This window comes from Nicotiana tabacum, chromosome 22, assembly GCF_000715075.1.
Source record: "Nicotiana tabacum cultivar K326 chromosome 22, ASM71507v2, whole genome shotgun sequence".
NCBI lineage: Eukaryota > Viridiplantae > Streptophyta > Magnoliopsida > Solanales > Solanaceae > Nicotiana > Nicotiana tabacum.
In genome coordinates, this window is record NC_134101.1 from 90777382 (window position 1) to 90791507 (window position 14126).

At 37.3% G+C, this 14126-nt stretch overlaps 1 protein-coding gene across 2 annotated transcripts; it reads right to left on the bottom strand.

The window, feature by feature from the left end:
- Positions 1-3388: 3388 nt before the first annotated feature.
- On the bottom strand, positions 3389-9161 carry LOC107771085 (putative pectate lyase P59). Of its 2 annotated transcripts, XM_016590410.2 has the most exons (5): positions 8950-9161; positions 8770-8870; positions 7824-8147; positions 4544-5135; positions 3389-3895 (listed from the first exon to the last, which is right to left on the bottom strand). In XM_016590410.2, exons 3-5 carry the CDS (start codon positions 8141-8143, stop codon positions 3668-3670), a joined length of 1140 nt encoding a protein of 379 aa, XP_016445896.1. In that variant the 5' UTR covers positions 8144-8147; positions 8770-8870; positions 8950-9161; the 3' UTR covers positions 3389-3667. The 2 variants fall into 2 exon arrangements, with proteins under 2 accessions (XP_016445896.1, XP_016445894.1); XM_016590408.2 differs by having other exon boundaries at positions 8770-9161.
- Between the last annotated feature and the right edge of the window lie 4965 nt (positions 9162-14126).

The following is a 14126-nucleotide window of genomic DNA, read 5'->3' on the forward strand; positions in this document are numbered from 1 at the left end:
TAAAAATGTCATCTCGCGCGTACCGACCTCTGAAAGGCTTAAAACTAGCCAAAAGCAACTCAAATACATCAAAAAAGCCCAATGAAACATTTCTAAATGATAAAGGTCGAATCCTTAATCAAAGCCCAAAACCGGCCAAAAGTCACACCCAGGCCCACGCCTCGGAACCCAACAAAAATCATAAAATCCAACAACTCATTCAATTATGATTCCAACCATACTAGTTTCACTCAAATCCGACTCCAAATCAGTGTATAAAACTCAAAAAATTGCTTTATGAAACTTTAGGCTAAAACCCTCAATTTCCTCTTTAAAATTCGCAATCCAATTACCAAAAACGAAGATAGATTCACGAAATATAACCAAAATCGAGTAGATAACACTTACCCCAATTCATATGGTGTAAATTGCTTTAAGAATCACCTCAATCCGAGCTCCACAACTCCAAAAATATAAAAATGGCCGAAACTCTCAAAATAAAGTACTTTATAATTTGCCCAGGCATTCCTCTTATGTGAACGCGGAAATACATCGCGTTATTGATGAACAAAATGGACTACTACCAAAAGACTCTATGCGAACACAGATAAGGCTCCGCTAACGCTAACGCGAAGAACAAACACAACAGCCTCCCCAAAATACACTACGCGGACGCAGCAATTGCCTCACGAATGAGGTACACAAGGCTCTCAAAGATACGCGATCGCGGAACAACATCGTGAATGCAAAGAGAAAAAACCTCTGCCCAACTCAGCCCAAAATACACTACGGGAACGCGTGGTTACTAGCGTGAACGTGGTGCACAATCTGCAGCAAGCTATGCGAACGCGTCTGAGTACTCGCAAACACGAAGAACAACTTCTTCCTAGCCAGAAACCAACATTATGTGATCACGATCCTTTCTCCGCGAACGCAATTAAGGAAACCAGAAGCCCAGAATTCTGTAGAACCAGCAATGAAAAATGAAGGAAAAATAGTCTGAAATCAATCTGAAACACGCCCGAGCCCCTCAGGACCCGTCTGAGCATATCAACAAGTTCTGAAACAAAACATAGACCTACTAATCACACATAAGAACATCAAAATAATGAATCACACCTCAATTCAAACTTGATGAACTTTAAACCTTTCAACTTCAATAACTCCTGTCGAAACATAGCAAACCAATACGGAATGAATCCAAATTTTGCACAAAAGTCCCAAATGACATAACAAAGCTATTCCAATTCCCCAAACCAAAATCTAAATACGATATCAAAAAGTTCACTCCCCGTTAAACTTTCTAAAAATCCAACTTTCGTCATTTCACGGACCTCCGAATCACAATACGAACACGCTCCTACATCAAAAATTACCCAACGGAGCTAAAGAAATAATTAAAACTTCAATCCGAGGTGAAATACCAAAAAGTCAAACTTGGTCATCTCTTCCAACTTAAAGTTTAAACCATGAATTTTATTCTTCCAAATCAATTCCGAATAACCTGAAAATCAAAACCGACGATTCACATAAATCATAATACATAGAACGATGCTGCTCAAGACTTCAAATAGCTGAATCGGATGAAAATTCTCAAAACGACCAATCGGATCGTTACAATAAGTGTTAGTGGGGATTTTGATATTTGATTGTCTTCCAGCTAATTAAGGTAGTAATATTTAGTTGCCCCAACAATCACTATATTTTCATACACTGTTTCTTTTTTCTTTTCGAAGTGGTTTTTTTTCTTTTTTGTGTGTGGCCAGATTATTGCTTCTATTTTACCATAAAGGGTCATAGACAGAAATGAATAGAGATCAGAGCATTTGCGAATATATCTTAAATGGAAAAGGGTCATATATATATATATATATATATATATATATATATATATATACACCCTTCTACTTTGGTATATTGTTTATATCTATCTTCCTTTATATTATCGGTTCATATCTATCCTTACCATTTGCGAATATAGTGTGATATGTAAAAGGGTCTTTTATATATATATATATATATATATATATATATATATATATATATATATATATATATATATATACACCCTTCTACTTTGGTATATTGTTTATATCTATCTTCCTTTATATTATCGGTTCATATCTATCCTTACCATTAACCAACATTTTTAAAAATACTTTCCATCTAATGGAAAGCCATCAAATTAATAAAAAGAACGATTTTTTTAAACCCATTAATATCTGGATAAACTCCTTTTATTTAGTGCACTTTTTCCTTATAGATTAGTCATATCCTTCGCAACCACTTGTTGAACTCCAAAAGTGAAAAGCATAAAAATTACCGACAATTTTATATTCATTTCTATATTGAGTTCTAATTCTTTTAATATCCTTATCGTATGTTTATTATATTCTATCTTTTCCAAAAAAAAAAAAAAATCTTTCCACCATGACGAACTGTATAGAGTGTTCACCAAGATTTGAATGTTTATAGTATCTTATTAGCTTGACAGTTCTGAAGTCTTAAGGCAGCTACCAACGTATTTCTTCCTCCAACAGTGAGCCTTTATTGATGAGTATTCACGCACCATGATTTTCTCATTTTGCTTTAAGCACTTGGATAACGAGTAATTATCGTCAAATCACACCTTAAGAACCAAAGTTGGATTTCAAGCTATGGGATGTGATACTCATAACTCTTAAAAACAACTGAACTTATAATGAACAAAAATTAAAAAAAATAATTAGGAGATTCAATTTAATATCAAGCTATAGTCTAAGGAATTCATCAAGAATGAAAGAAAGTAAAACAACAAGCTGGAAAGTAACTTATCAACATAAGTACACTAACTTCATATATTAACCAAACACAAGTAGTATTAAAGTATATATCAGTTGTTACCAACATACAAACAAACTGTCAAGTGTGCATTACATTAGACAAAGGATGTCATATTATAACCACACAAAAATAAAACCATGATAACATGACATCCTAATACCACCATGAACAACTAAGAACTAAAAATATAAGTTCTTATTATAAATCCTACTGTCATCATCATTTTCGGTCTCTCTCTAAATGAATAAATTATGTTAAGACGTCTCAAAAATTTGGGTTCCTTTTTCTTATATGATGGTTTAAATGGGTTATGGGTTAATGAATTTTTTTTAAATGATTAATTTTTTAATCTGGTGGCTTTCCGTTAAGTGAGGGTATTTTTAAAAGGTTTTGTTGATGAAAAGGGTAGATATTGCTTGAGAGTATTAGGGATGATAGATATGAAATACAAAAGTAGAGGGTTATATATGACCCTTTTCCCTTTAATCTTTATATGTTTTATTCTTCCTTCCTTTTTTGGTTCATAAACATGGCATGTAGCGACTAGCGACAAACTAAGTAAATTTGGCGGAGACACTGCGAAAAATAAAGAAAATCTTGCATAGCATTTATTAGCGAACCAAAACATTGAGTACAAAGCTGCTAATGGCACAACAAACGCACATAAAGGGTAATCAATATTTATAGCTCATTTAGTAATTTACAAAACAATCTCAATATAGATACACACATACAAAAAAACGTAGCATTCTTCCGACTTCACCGTGGTTGAAAAAATCTTTAGACATGTTTAATTTCCAGTTGCCGCCAGTCAATGCCAAGATTTGCCGTCTTAATAAGATGATTAGAACATTCTTTTTTCTTATTAACAAGCCTTTCCTTCTTTGCAACCAAGTGCACCTGCAAATCTAGTTATCCAAGTAACTTCTTCAGCTGAGGCAGCTGATATTCCATCATAAAGCTCTTTGTGTTTCTTGGACCAATCTGGATCACCAGATTCAATGAAGTATGCTCCATTCATGAATAGATTTCCCTCTGATCTCCATGTCCACTGCTTCCACACTTCTTCTGGGTTGTACTCCCTCTTTGTTACCTAAATGTACACATTCATAATTGAAATTAACTTTTGTGTATTGATAGCGTATAATTTGCTTATATCATCACGTTAACAAAATATAACTTACAATAACATATAGGAGTAACTATCTATAATTTCTAATTTAGTGAACTTGATAGTACAGTAAATAAGCTACGTATAATAGCCGGTTAAAATATACTGATACTCCTTTTCAGTAGATAAGATTCGGATAAAAGGGCTTAGAAGAAAGCGTGTGCAAAAGCTAGAGAAGCTCTTTTTTGCAATATAGGTGATTTCCCTTTCGTTTTTCTTCCGCCATATAGGTGATTTCCCTTTCCGCAATTTGGATTGGCTTTTAAGCTAGTGAAATCAGCTTTTAAGCTCTTTTTAGATTTTTTAGTATTTCGTAAAGTTAAAATGTGCTTAACATAAATTTAAAACTGCTTAAAACAAGCCAAAAGTAATAAGTTGGACAACCCCAACTTACTGTTTTTTAGCTTAAAAGACACTTTTTTAAAGCCAATCCAAACGGGCTCTAAGTGTATACAAGCTATAATTATGCTTATATCCTTTTTAATTACCCCCGCAATTTACAAATTCCAAAGAAATTATTTTAAGACAAACAAAAAGGCAAACAAAAAAAAGTGTAGTGTTTGGCTTTACCTGTTTCTTGAAGATGTCAGGAGGAGCAATAAAACGATTACCCTGGGTAATGATAGTTGGATGCATACTACCCCCAATGGCATACATATTCCAGTGAGTATAGTCATTGTTAACAACATGAATATATCCCCATCGGCACCTTGGCATTCTCTGCACCAATCTCTTCCCAAAATGATTGAAAGCTAATGTGATTTGCATAACTTGATCTATTGAAGAACTGTCACTTGCACCAAACAACATCACCTCATTATGGTCAGTGAAATGTCCATTGGATATAGTGATACCAGTTGATCCTTCTACAGCGTCTATGATTCCGTCATAGCATTTCTTCATAGAGACATGATCAATCCATATATTGGACGCACCAAAAATAGAAATTCCATCTCCATCACTAACGGTACGTATGCCAATATGGTCCACTGCATCACGAACCATCCCACCACTTCCTTCGACAATGTCATGAATATGGAGTCCGTGGATGATCACGTTCTTGATGTACTGGAGGGTAATGCCAGCGCCTTTAGCAATGTGAACATTAGCCCCACGAGCATCGATGGTCTTGTCACTCTGCATGATCATCTCCTGGTGTAACCTGGAGTCCATACACGCAATATTTGGGTGAAATTTAAAAAAAATGAGTATTTGAAGTCAAAAATTATATTCGTGCATGAATTTTACTTTTCTTAAAAAAAATTGAAGCTGAAAACTATCATTTTACTGGAAATACTTCTCAAAATAATTTTTGAGAAAACTACCCTCTATAGCCCCTCAAAATTTTAATAGCCCATATTTTTACCCACTTACAGAAAATGGCCTTTCCGCCCAATTTATTTGCAACTTATAGCCATTATCTATTTCCAATGCATTTATCTTCCCAAGACAACATTTAATCCTAGCCTTTTTATCTTTCTTTCATTCTATCCAATGCACACATTTTTATCTTTCTTTCATTCTATCCAATGCATACATTTTTTTTTCCTATTACCATTTTCATTCATATCCTCTTTCTTTCTATGTGTCTTCTTCGTCTTCCTTTTATCTTTTTTTGGTTATTTTTTTTATTTTCCTTCCCTTCTTTATCTCCCATTTCAGATCTATATTTTTTCTCTTTATTATTTTTTTACTTCTCACTGAAAAAATTTGTTTGAGTACCTAGAAAAATCACAAAATTTTTAATTCAATTATTAAATTTACTCAATTACGATGCATGATACAAGAGTGGCAGCAAAAGTCGTGGGGTTTTCTAGTCAAGTTTCTACTTCTTCTTCTTCTTCGGTCATAATAGTGTTTTGTGAGTGAAGAACTTTTACAGTGAGTATCGATGGTGGGTCTGGATTTAATGGGGTATTTAGATGATATTTATATTTAACTTTATATAAATATTATATATATATATATATATATATATATATATATATATATATATATATATATATATATATATATATATATATATATTGTATAAATTTTGTATATAAGTGTATCTTGTATTTTTCAGTGTATATTATAAAAATTATATATAAATTGTTATAAAATGTATAAAAATAGTATATATACTATTACAATTTTGTATATAAGTGTATCTTGTATTTTTCAATATATTTTGTATATTTTTTGTATAATGACAGTCCATTTTGTATACTTTTGTATATTGACAGTCTAACTTATATAGTGACAGTCTATTTTGTATATTTTTTGTATAGTAACAGTCTATTTAGTATATATTTTGTATAGTGACAGTGAATTTTGTATATAAGTGCATCTTGTATTTTTCAGTGAATTTTGTATATAAGTGTATCTTGTATTTTTCAGTGTATTTTGTATATTTTTTGTATAGTGACAGTCTGTTTTGTATATTTTTTGTATATTGATAGTCTAACTTGTATAGTGACAGTCTATTTTGTATATTTTTTGTACAGTAACAGTCTATTTAGTATATATTTTGTATAGTGACAGTCTATTTTGTATAGTGACAGTCTATTATATATAAATTATATAGTGACAATCTATTTTGTACTATAATTTTTGTATAATGACAGTCTACTTTGTATATATTTTGTCATATACCAATATTCAAATCTATTTTCACCAAAGAAATACATAAATATCCATATAAATATATCTAATGGTGGGCCTAAAATTATGATTCCCATCAAAATCAACTAATGATATACACGTGGAAATGAAAATTTATTTGGTGAAAAGCAAAGAATTTCCCTAGCAAAGAAGGTTAGCCCAGAAAAAAATGAGGAGAGCTTGGAATTTTTATTCAAAGGTTGGTTGCCCCTCTCTCTTTAGCCAATGATTTTCCTTTTCCACTTTTAAACAAAATCAACAGCTCTTGAATTTCTAGAAATACGTACTAATAACAAATGAGTTGATCTATTCCTTCTGGTTTGGAGTTTCTCTTGCTTTGTTAATCGTTATATTATGCTTATTACATTAATTGCTAAATCTCTTGTAATTAGATCAAAGCTGTTTCATTATTGATTTCATAATCTAACGTAAAAAACAAAAGATGTAAAAAAAATTGTGCTATAAATCGAGGAATCTCAGAAGAAATTTCAGAAGGAAAAATCCGAATTGCTGAAGAAAGAACTAGAAAGCGGTAGTTTGGGCTAGTCACTAGAATTGCTTTTGGGCTATAAATTGTGTATTGTAATTTTGGGCTACCGCATGATATAAATTTGGCCCGAGTGGCTATAAATGATATTTGCTCACCTTTAAATTTATGAACAAAGCTGTACTTAGAAGAAATACAATGCCGGCCCAAGGGTAAAGCTGCTAAAGCAACTGCTTTGGGCCTCATAATATTTAGGGCCCCAAATTTTCCTAATAGGTTATATATTAATTTTTTTTTAAAAGAATATTTAGTGTTTTAAATGAGAAAGTAGAGATTTTCATAGTAAAAAGTAAGATTAAATTGTTGATCATAAATTGAGAATAAAATGTCTTTCAGGAAATCACTCTCTGGACCATAAATTGAGAAAGACTTCAATTATTAATTCATAACTAAAAAAAAGTTGAAACTTTAATACAATCTCCCAACATACCCTTGATAAAATTTTAGCAAACAATAAAAACCTTAAATTAGAAGTATACCTCAAGAGAAATTAAATGGATTATATTTAATTATTAATAACTCTGCATAAGAAAAACTAGAAATATAGAATTTAAATGAAATTATATATAATTTTTTTTTAATTTTATATATAAAAAAAAGACCTCTATGTTTAGCTTTGAACCGCCCCCGAAGAAACATTAAATTGCAAACACGTACCTGATGGTCATACTTCTTTCGAATATGATCCACAATGGCTCCTTTTGGATAACGGCATAACGGAGAGTTCCAGGTTTTGGTTCAGCATAATCGTCTGAATTGTCGGTGACGATGTAGATTTCGCCATCCTTCCCACCGGTGGCCTTGTATCCAAAACCCATTGCACAATCAGCTAGCCTTTTCCTATTGTCAGCCCAATTAGGGTCACATCTCCAGCACCTATCAATTGGATTTGTGACCATGCAAGGTCCCTTGTACTTTTTGGTCCCTAGACCCCTCCTTGTGCTATTGCTAACTGTCACTTGCCTTAGTTCCTTCATAGTACTGCATTGCAACTCATCATTTTTTATAATATAAGTTGAATATTAGCAACACGAATAATAATAATAATAATAATAATAATAATAATAATAATAATAATAATAATAATGTTGGCTACCCTCTCTATTCATTTTATTAACACTATTGATATTTGAAGAATTTAACAGATTAATTTCTCCGACTATATATTTTTAGGTACTTTTACATATTTTGAAATATTAACTATGAATTATAATGCCCATTCTGTTGTTTACAAATATGAAAATTTATTTCAGAAATATTAATTAGTTTAACCCTTATAAACCAAAGCCCGCCAATAAATTTTCAAAAATTTAAGTTGACCCTACAATATGGACTTTTCACCAGATTGAAGAAGACAAATCAATTTTCTTTTTTTTTGAAAGATTATAAACATCACAAAACACGTAGAAAATAAAAGAGAGGTAAATCTAAAGTAGATTTGAAGGATGTAACTGAATGAATCTATTTTTTTACCAGAACAATATATACACATGCAAAAAAAATTAAAATTATTTACATATTATAGACTATACATCCGAATTCATAATTTACTGGTTCTAAATTCTAAATTCGTTTCAGAAAAAAGACCTGAAAATTAACTTACTCGCGAACTTTCTGGTTAAATGCAAGGGTGACATTTTCAGGGTTGGGCTCATAAATCTGACGGGCATATTTTCTTGCTTCTTCGGCTCTCCTCCGCCACACCTCGTCAAAGTCACCAATGTGAGCCATTAGGTTCCGTATTATTGTAGCAAAAATGATAAATAGAAAGAAGAACGAATACTTTAACTTAGGTCCTCCCATCTCTGTGTTTCTTTTCTATATTTTTTTTGATATATCTTTGATATAGTTTTTTTTTTTTTTTGCCTTCCTGTTGTTGTTACGATGGTCTGGGGTCGAACCCTTAATTCTATAAGGGTTCGGGCCCTTTATTGACCGGCCGCACTAACAAGAAGTTTTTATTTAGCTTAGGGGCTCGGTCTCTAAGAGACAACAACGATGAAAGGTCCATTTTTCTACTTTTCAAGTGTTGTTTATATACGAATACTTCTGACTAACACCAAACATAGGATTTCGAAACTTGCGCACATCCATTTCTTTCTAAAGTAAATCACCATCACAAGTTCATTCCTCATTTTATGTTACATTGCCTTTGGTCTAAAGGCTTTGAGGATATTTCGCCAAAGTTGAACTAGTAAAACTATAAATTAAAAAAAAAAGAGTCAAATTTTGAGTACATGTATAGCTAAGTGGTCCTCTTCTAGCATCAAGTTTTATTGGCTAATTATCAAGAAGATTACCACTGAAGCACCGTATTTATCCCCCTTTTGTTTTGTCCGTATGAAAAATTTTAATCCTAATAAAATAATTAAGGGAATGGAGGGAAACAGTTTACCGTGAAAATGGTAACAACAATTAAATTTATATATGGAACTCTAATAATACGTGATCTATTTTTATGCTAGTTGTTAGAGCAATTGATGCTACGTGTATGAAGTTTAATAACGAAATATAAGTTAAGACAGGACAGTAATCAAACCGAGGGGCTTGCTACCCGGGCTTGGACTGATCGATGAAAGGCCTCGGGGTCGATACCCGACTCGAGCTATCGGGGATAACCGGGAAGGGGATAACGGTTAAGATATAATTAAAGAAGGCTCTTTATGGTCAAGATCAAGCAATGAATGAAGAACAAGTATGAAAGCAATGAATGTAAAGAGTAGCCTCGAGCAAGTAAGTTAGAGAGAAAAGAGAGAGAGAGAGAGATCATTGATCTTGTGTAGAATGGTTGGAGCAACAGCAACCCCTTACAAAGTGGTGAGGATTCCCTTTATATAGGAGGGAAATCCTGTTATAGTACAACGTATATTAATTGTAAAAGCATGGAGATGGGACGACCAGACGGGACGCCTCGATACAGGCTTTAGGTAGGCCGGCTCTGTCAGACTTAGCCGTGTACCTTGGGAATCCCCCGTTTTGCTCCAGCCTCGATCTTCGTCTTCTTTGAGTCGGACCTCGACAAGCCCCGAGGGAGGGAACTCGGTCGTAACTCCACGTCCTCGGGGCCTCGAGACATTCTTCGGAAGTGACTTGATAGCAAGAAATTAGGCCCTCTAATTTTGCCACATACAGATAGTCTCCGCATTTCTCAGAACGAAGCGATGGGAAATGACTTTGACACACGACTCCTCGGGCTCCTCGTGACGACGCCATACTGATGACTCAACCTATGGCGCGACTTTTTGCGATAACCGGGACATCCCATGGACTTTTTCGACATCATTCAATGCATTGTCGATTCCCGTTCTCCAAGGTGAAAGTACCGTCGTTGATTTGGTTCTTCAAGAATGCAGTAATTGCATCCGTCGGTCAGTCTTCCAAAGGACTCGATGACCGTGCCGTTATCTCCTATAAATGGGGACTTTCTGGCATCGTTTTTCTATCCAAGTGCCTTCATCTGCTCATTCGCCCTTTTCTCCTTATCATCTTCCTATATTGTTGATCTCCATGTTTGGAGTCTACTGCATCAAGGTCGTTTGGCATCGTTCCAATAGGTCATGCCATGGCCCTTTGCCTGATCTCCTCTACGTTGAGCATGATTATGCTGTTCTACCGCTGTTGTGGTTGTTGTTACGTCTGCTGTCACTGTCCCTGTTGGCTCGAGATGATGACATACGGGGAATTGATTAACCCTTTTTTAGATAGTCATTCGGACTATGCACTGTTGCTCACTCTCCTACCCTGGCCTGGTGTGGCACTTCATCCCTTGGGTTTTTTCTTTCCCAAGGGATAAAGTGGCTCCACTGGTCATTGAGGCTGGGGCCCGCCGAATCTTTAACCTTTGGCTTTGGTGGGCTATGTCTCTTTTCTCTACCTCCTCTGTATCCCCTCATTTTCCTCTTCTTCATCTTTTCCCTCAGTGAGGACTTCCAGCGGGATTGAGCTGGGAACCTAGAGGAGATGGCGGTCGAAGGAGTTGCCTTCGAGGATGCGAGCTTGAGGGGGCGGCGCTCGAGGATACTGATACCGGAGATGGACCCTCGAGGATAGACTAGGTTCTTAGGTTTTCACTATGGGTGTATACCCTTTTGTTTCTTTGTTTCTGCGTAAGGACCCCTTGCGGGCTTTTGTAATTGTATTTAAGAACCCCCCGAGGGCCGTTGTAGCCAATATTTATGAAATATGAAGACATATTCTTTACTTCTGCTTTTGATTTTTGCCGTGTTCTTATATACTCTAGTGTGTCTGTGAGGATTTTGAATGTATGCCTCTATTGATGATCGTCAATATTCTTTCCGGCCTTTGGTCAACAGAAATGGCTCCTTTTCGAGCTCATCGTTGTTCCCAGAATCAAGCCTGAAGTGGTCCGGTAATCTTGGATCATCAGGGCCCTCGAGCCTCATGGAGATAGAGCACCGAAGTGGATGTCAACCTCGGGTTCTTGGAGCTTTTACTTTGACCTTTGACGTAGATAACCTTTTGAGGTGTTTGTAGGAAGGTTTCTGTGGAAGGGTCTATTAGTACTTAGGCAACTTCCTAAGGTTGAGCCCTCGTGGATGGAGCTCGAAGCACTTATTTTGCTTCTCGAGGGAAAACATCGAGGTCGGGTACCACCTCGGAACTGGAGACGACGTCGCTGACCTCTGGGGCCTAACTTCTTTTTGACGGAGATCTCTAGGGTCGGGTACTACCTCGGGATCCGTATCGAGGCCATTGGCCTCCCGGGGCTTATCTTGGGTAGGCAAATCGTTGTTGTTTCCCACATATACATGGGGTGGCTCTTGCTTCTTTGGAAGTTCCCATTATTTAGATATTTATCCTTCCGCCTTGGCATCGAGCCCTTCATTACTTTAAGTGCAAAGTGTTGGTGTAGGTCCCTACTTCAGTTTTCCAATTCTACCATAGTTATGACTGCTACTTCAGGGCCTGCCTGGCAAGGAGAGGAGAGTTCCACTCCCAGTGCTCAGGATCCGCGGGAGTTTACTCTGAAGACTATGTCTTCGATAAGAGAGGAACATCTGGAGATGGTGAGGAGAAACTGCGGATTGGGCGAGGGGGTAGCGTTGCAGGCGCTTTCCCCGGATGAGGGTATTACGGACCCTGCTGATGGATTCCTGAACGTATACTTATACCCTTTCACACTAGGGCCCCTTGATAGGGTCGTGCTTGATTTCTGCCTGAAGTATAGGGTTACTTTGGCACATATACATTCGTCGTTTTGGCGAGTAGTGCTGACAATGTGATTATTTGCGGAGAAGGCTGGGCTTGAATTCATGCTTAGCACCTCGTCAGGCTGTTCCGGCCCTTTCATCATCGAGGTCTGCTAACCTTGCGGTGTCGATCATCCACATCCTTTGTTGTTGATGATGAGGAAGATAGGGATCGAGAGTGGGTTAGTCGATTCATCCGGGCCCGGAAGACTGACATTATCCCCGTGGAGCTCATGCCATTTCCCGAGGGATGGAATTATGCGCGTGAGTAGAGTGTCTCGTGCTTTCTTAGATTCACTTATAGCAAAAACCAGTTTAGTAATTGTGTTTCCTCTTTTTCTGCAGCAACTTCGTGGGCGCCAGGAAAAGTTCCCAATTTGTCCGGCTGGGATCGGAGGTTGGCGACCCATTCGACTTGCGATGAGCGTAGGTGGTGAGCTGTGTCCCGGGGCAGATGGGAAGCAAAATACCAAGGTATGTGCGTAATCAGCTTTTACCTTGGCCTTCGTATATTTGATATGATATTTCCTCTTTTTATGTACTGACCTTACCGTCGTAGGTATCAGAAGGTCCCTAGTGGCGATGATGTGCTCCTCCGGAGAAGGGGAGGAGTTGTCGGCTTCCGAGCCAAGGGACGATGGTGATAAACAGGATATGCACTCGTAGTGCGATGGAGCTTTTAGTGGGGCTAAACGGGTCCGTGTCTTCGAGGAGAAAACATCGCCCGAGCTTGTTGTTCCTGAAGTCTTCAATTCTGGACCGATGGTTCCTCCGAGTGATCATACTTAGACCGAGGTTGGTTCTTCCAGGGCCAATGGGGCTGGACCAACAGGAGTGTGCTCGGCCTTCGAAGAAGTCCACCGGCTTCAATTCGGGGTGAGTTTCGGCATAGTCCTTCCGCATCTCATGTCTTCCTTCCTTATCGAGTTTTTCTTCTACAGACCTTTGATAGGCTCAGGTCTGAGCTACTCCGTCATGGGGCTAGGCTTCGGAAAGCTCTGGATGAGGGTAGGTCCCTTAGGCTCCTCTGCGATTAGAAGGAGGTTGAGTTGATGCATTGGCGATATGAGGCGTACCAGAGCTCGAATTACAAGAGCTATTTGATGGAGCAGGTAACCTCTCGTAGTACGCATTTCTCTTTTTTTACCCTTAAGGTTAACCTTTTGCCTATCTTAGTTGTAGGAAAAAATAAAGGCTCTGGAGTACCTTAGGGGTGAAGCTGACCGAGTTAGGAGTGGTCGTGGCGAACTAAGAGCTCAGGTTCAGGCCCAAGCTTCAGAGGAGAAGGGTGCCTCGGCTGAAGTTCCTGCCTTCGAAGTCCAACTCCGCTTGGCTCGTGAAAACACTTCAGTTCAAGCGGATATGATCACGAAGCTCAAGTCCGAACTTTCGAAGGTCAAGGTTGAGATCGTTGATGCTCGAGTTGAAGCAGCATTGAGCTAGACTAAGGTTGATAAGGAGATGGAGATTCATGTGAAGGATGCTACTGATGCCCAAGCTGAGTTGATGAGGGCCATCGATCGTGAAAAGAGGATCGAGGAATATGTTCGTTGCAGATCCCGAAGAGAGGTACTTGAAGAGGTCGGCTCCAGGGGTTTTATTCTCTCGGAAGAGCTGGCTCGAGCGAGGGTGGACGAGCGTGATGCTCGGTCACTTCTTGTCGGCGCCGCAGAGAGTGAGGATGGGGCTGGTAGGCCATAGCCTTCTAGAGCGGAGCATAGACTTTGCCATTTTGTATGAGATATTCACA

Bases quoted from the DNA above. Each gene is read 5' to 3' on its own strand.
- LOC107771085 (XM_016590408.2), bottom strand. From the start codon at position 8,969: ATGGGAGGACCTAAGTTAAAGTATTCGTTCTTCTTTCTATTTATCATT. The intron at 8,148-8,769 runs GTAAGTTAATTT...GTTGCAATGCAG, and splicing joins TTTAACCAGAAAGTTCGCGA to TACTATGAAGGAACTAAGGC. The intron at 3,896-4,543 runs GTAAAGCCAAAC...GTGTACATTTAG, and splicing joins CTGACATCTTCAAGAAACAG to GTAACAAAGAGGGAGTACAA.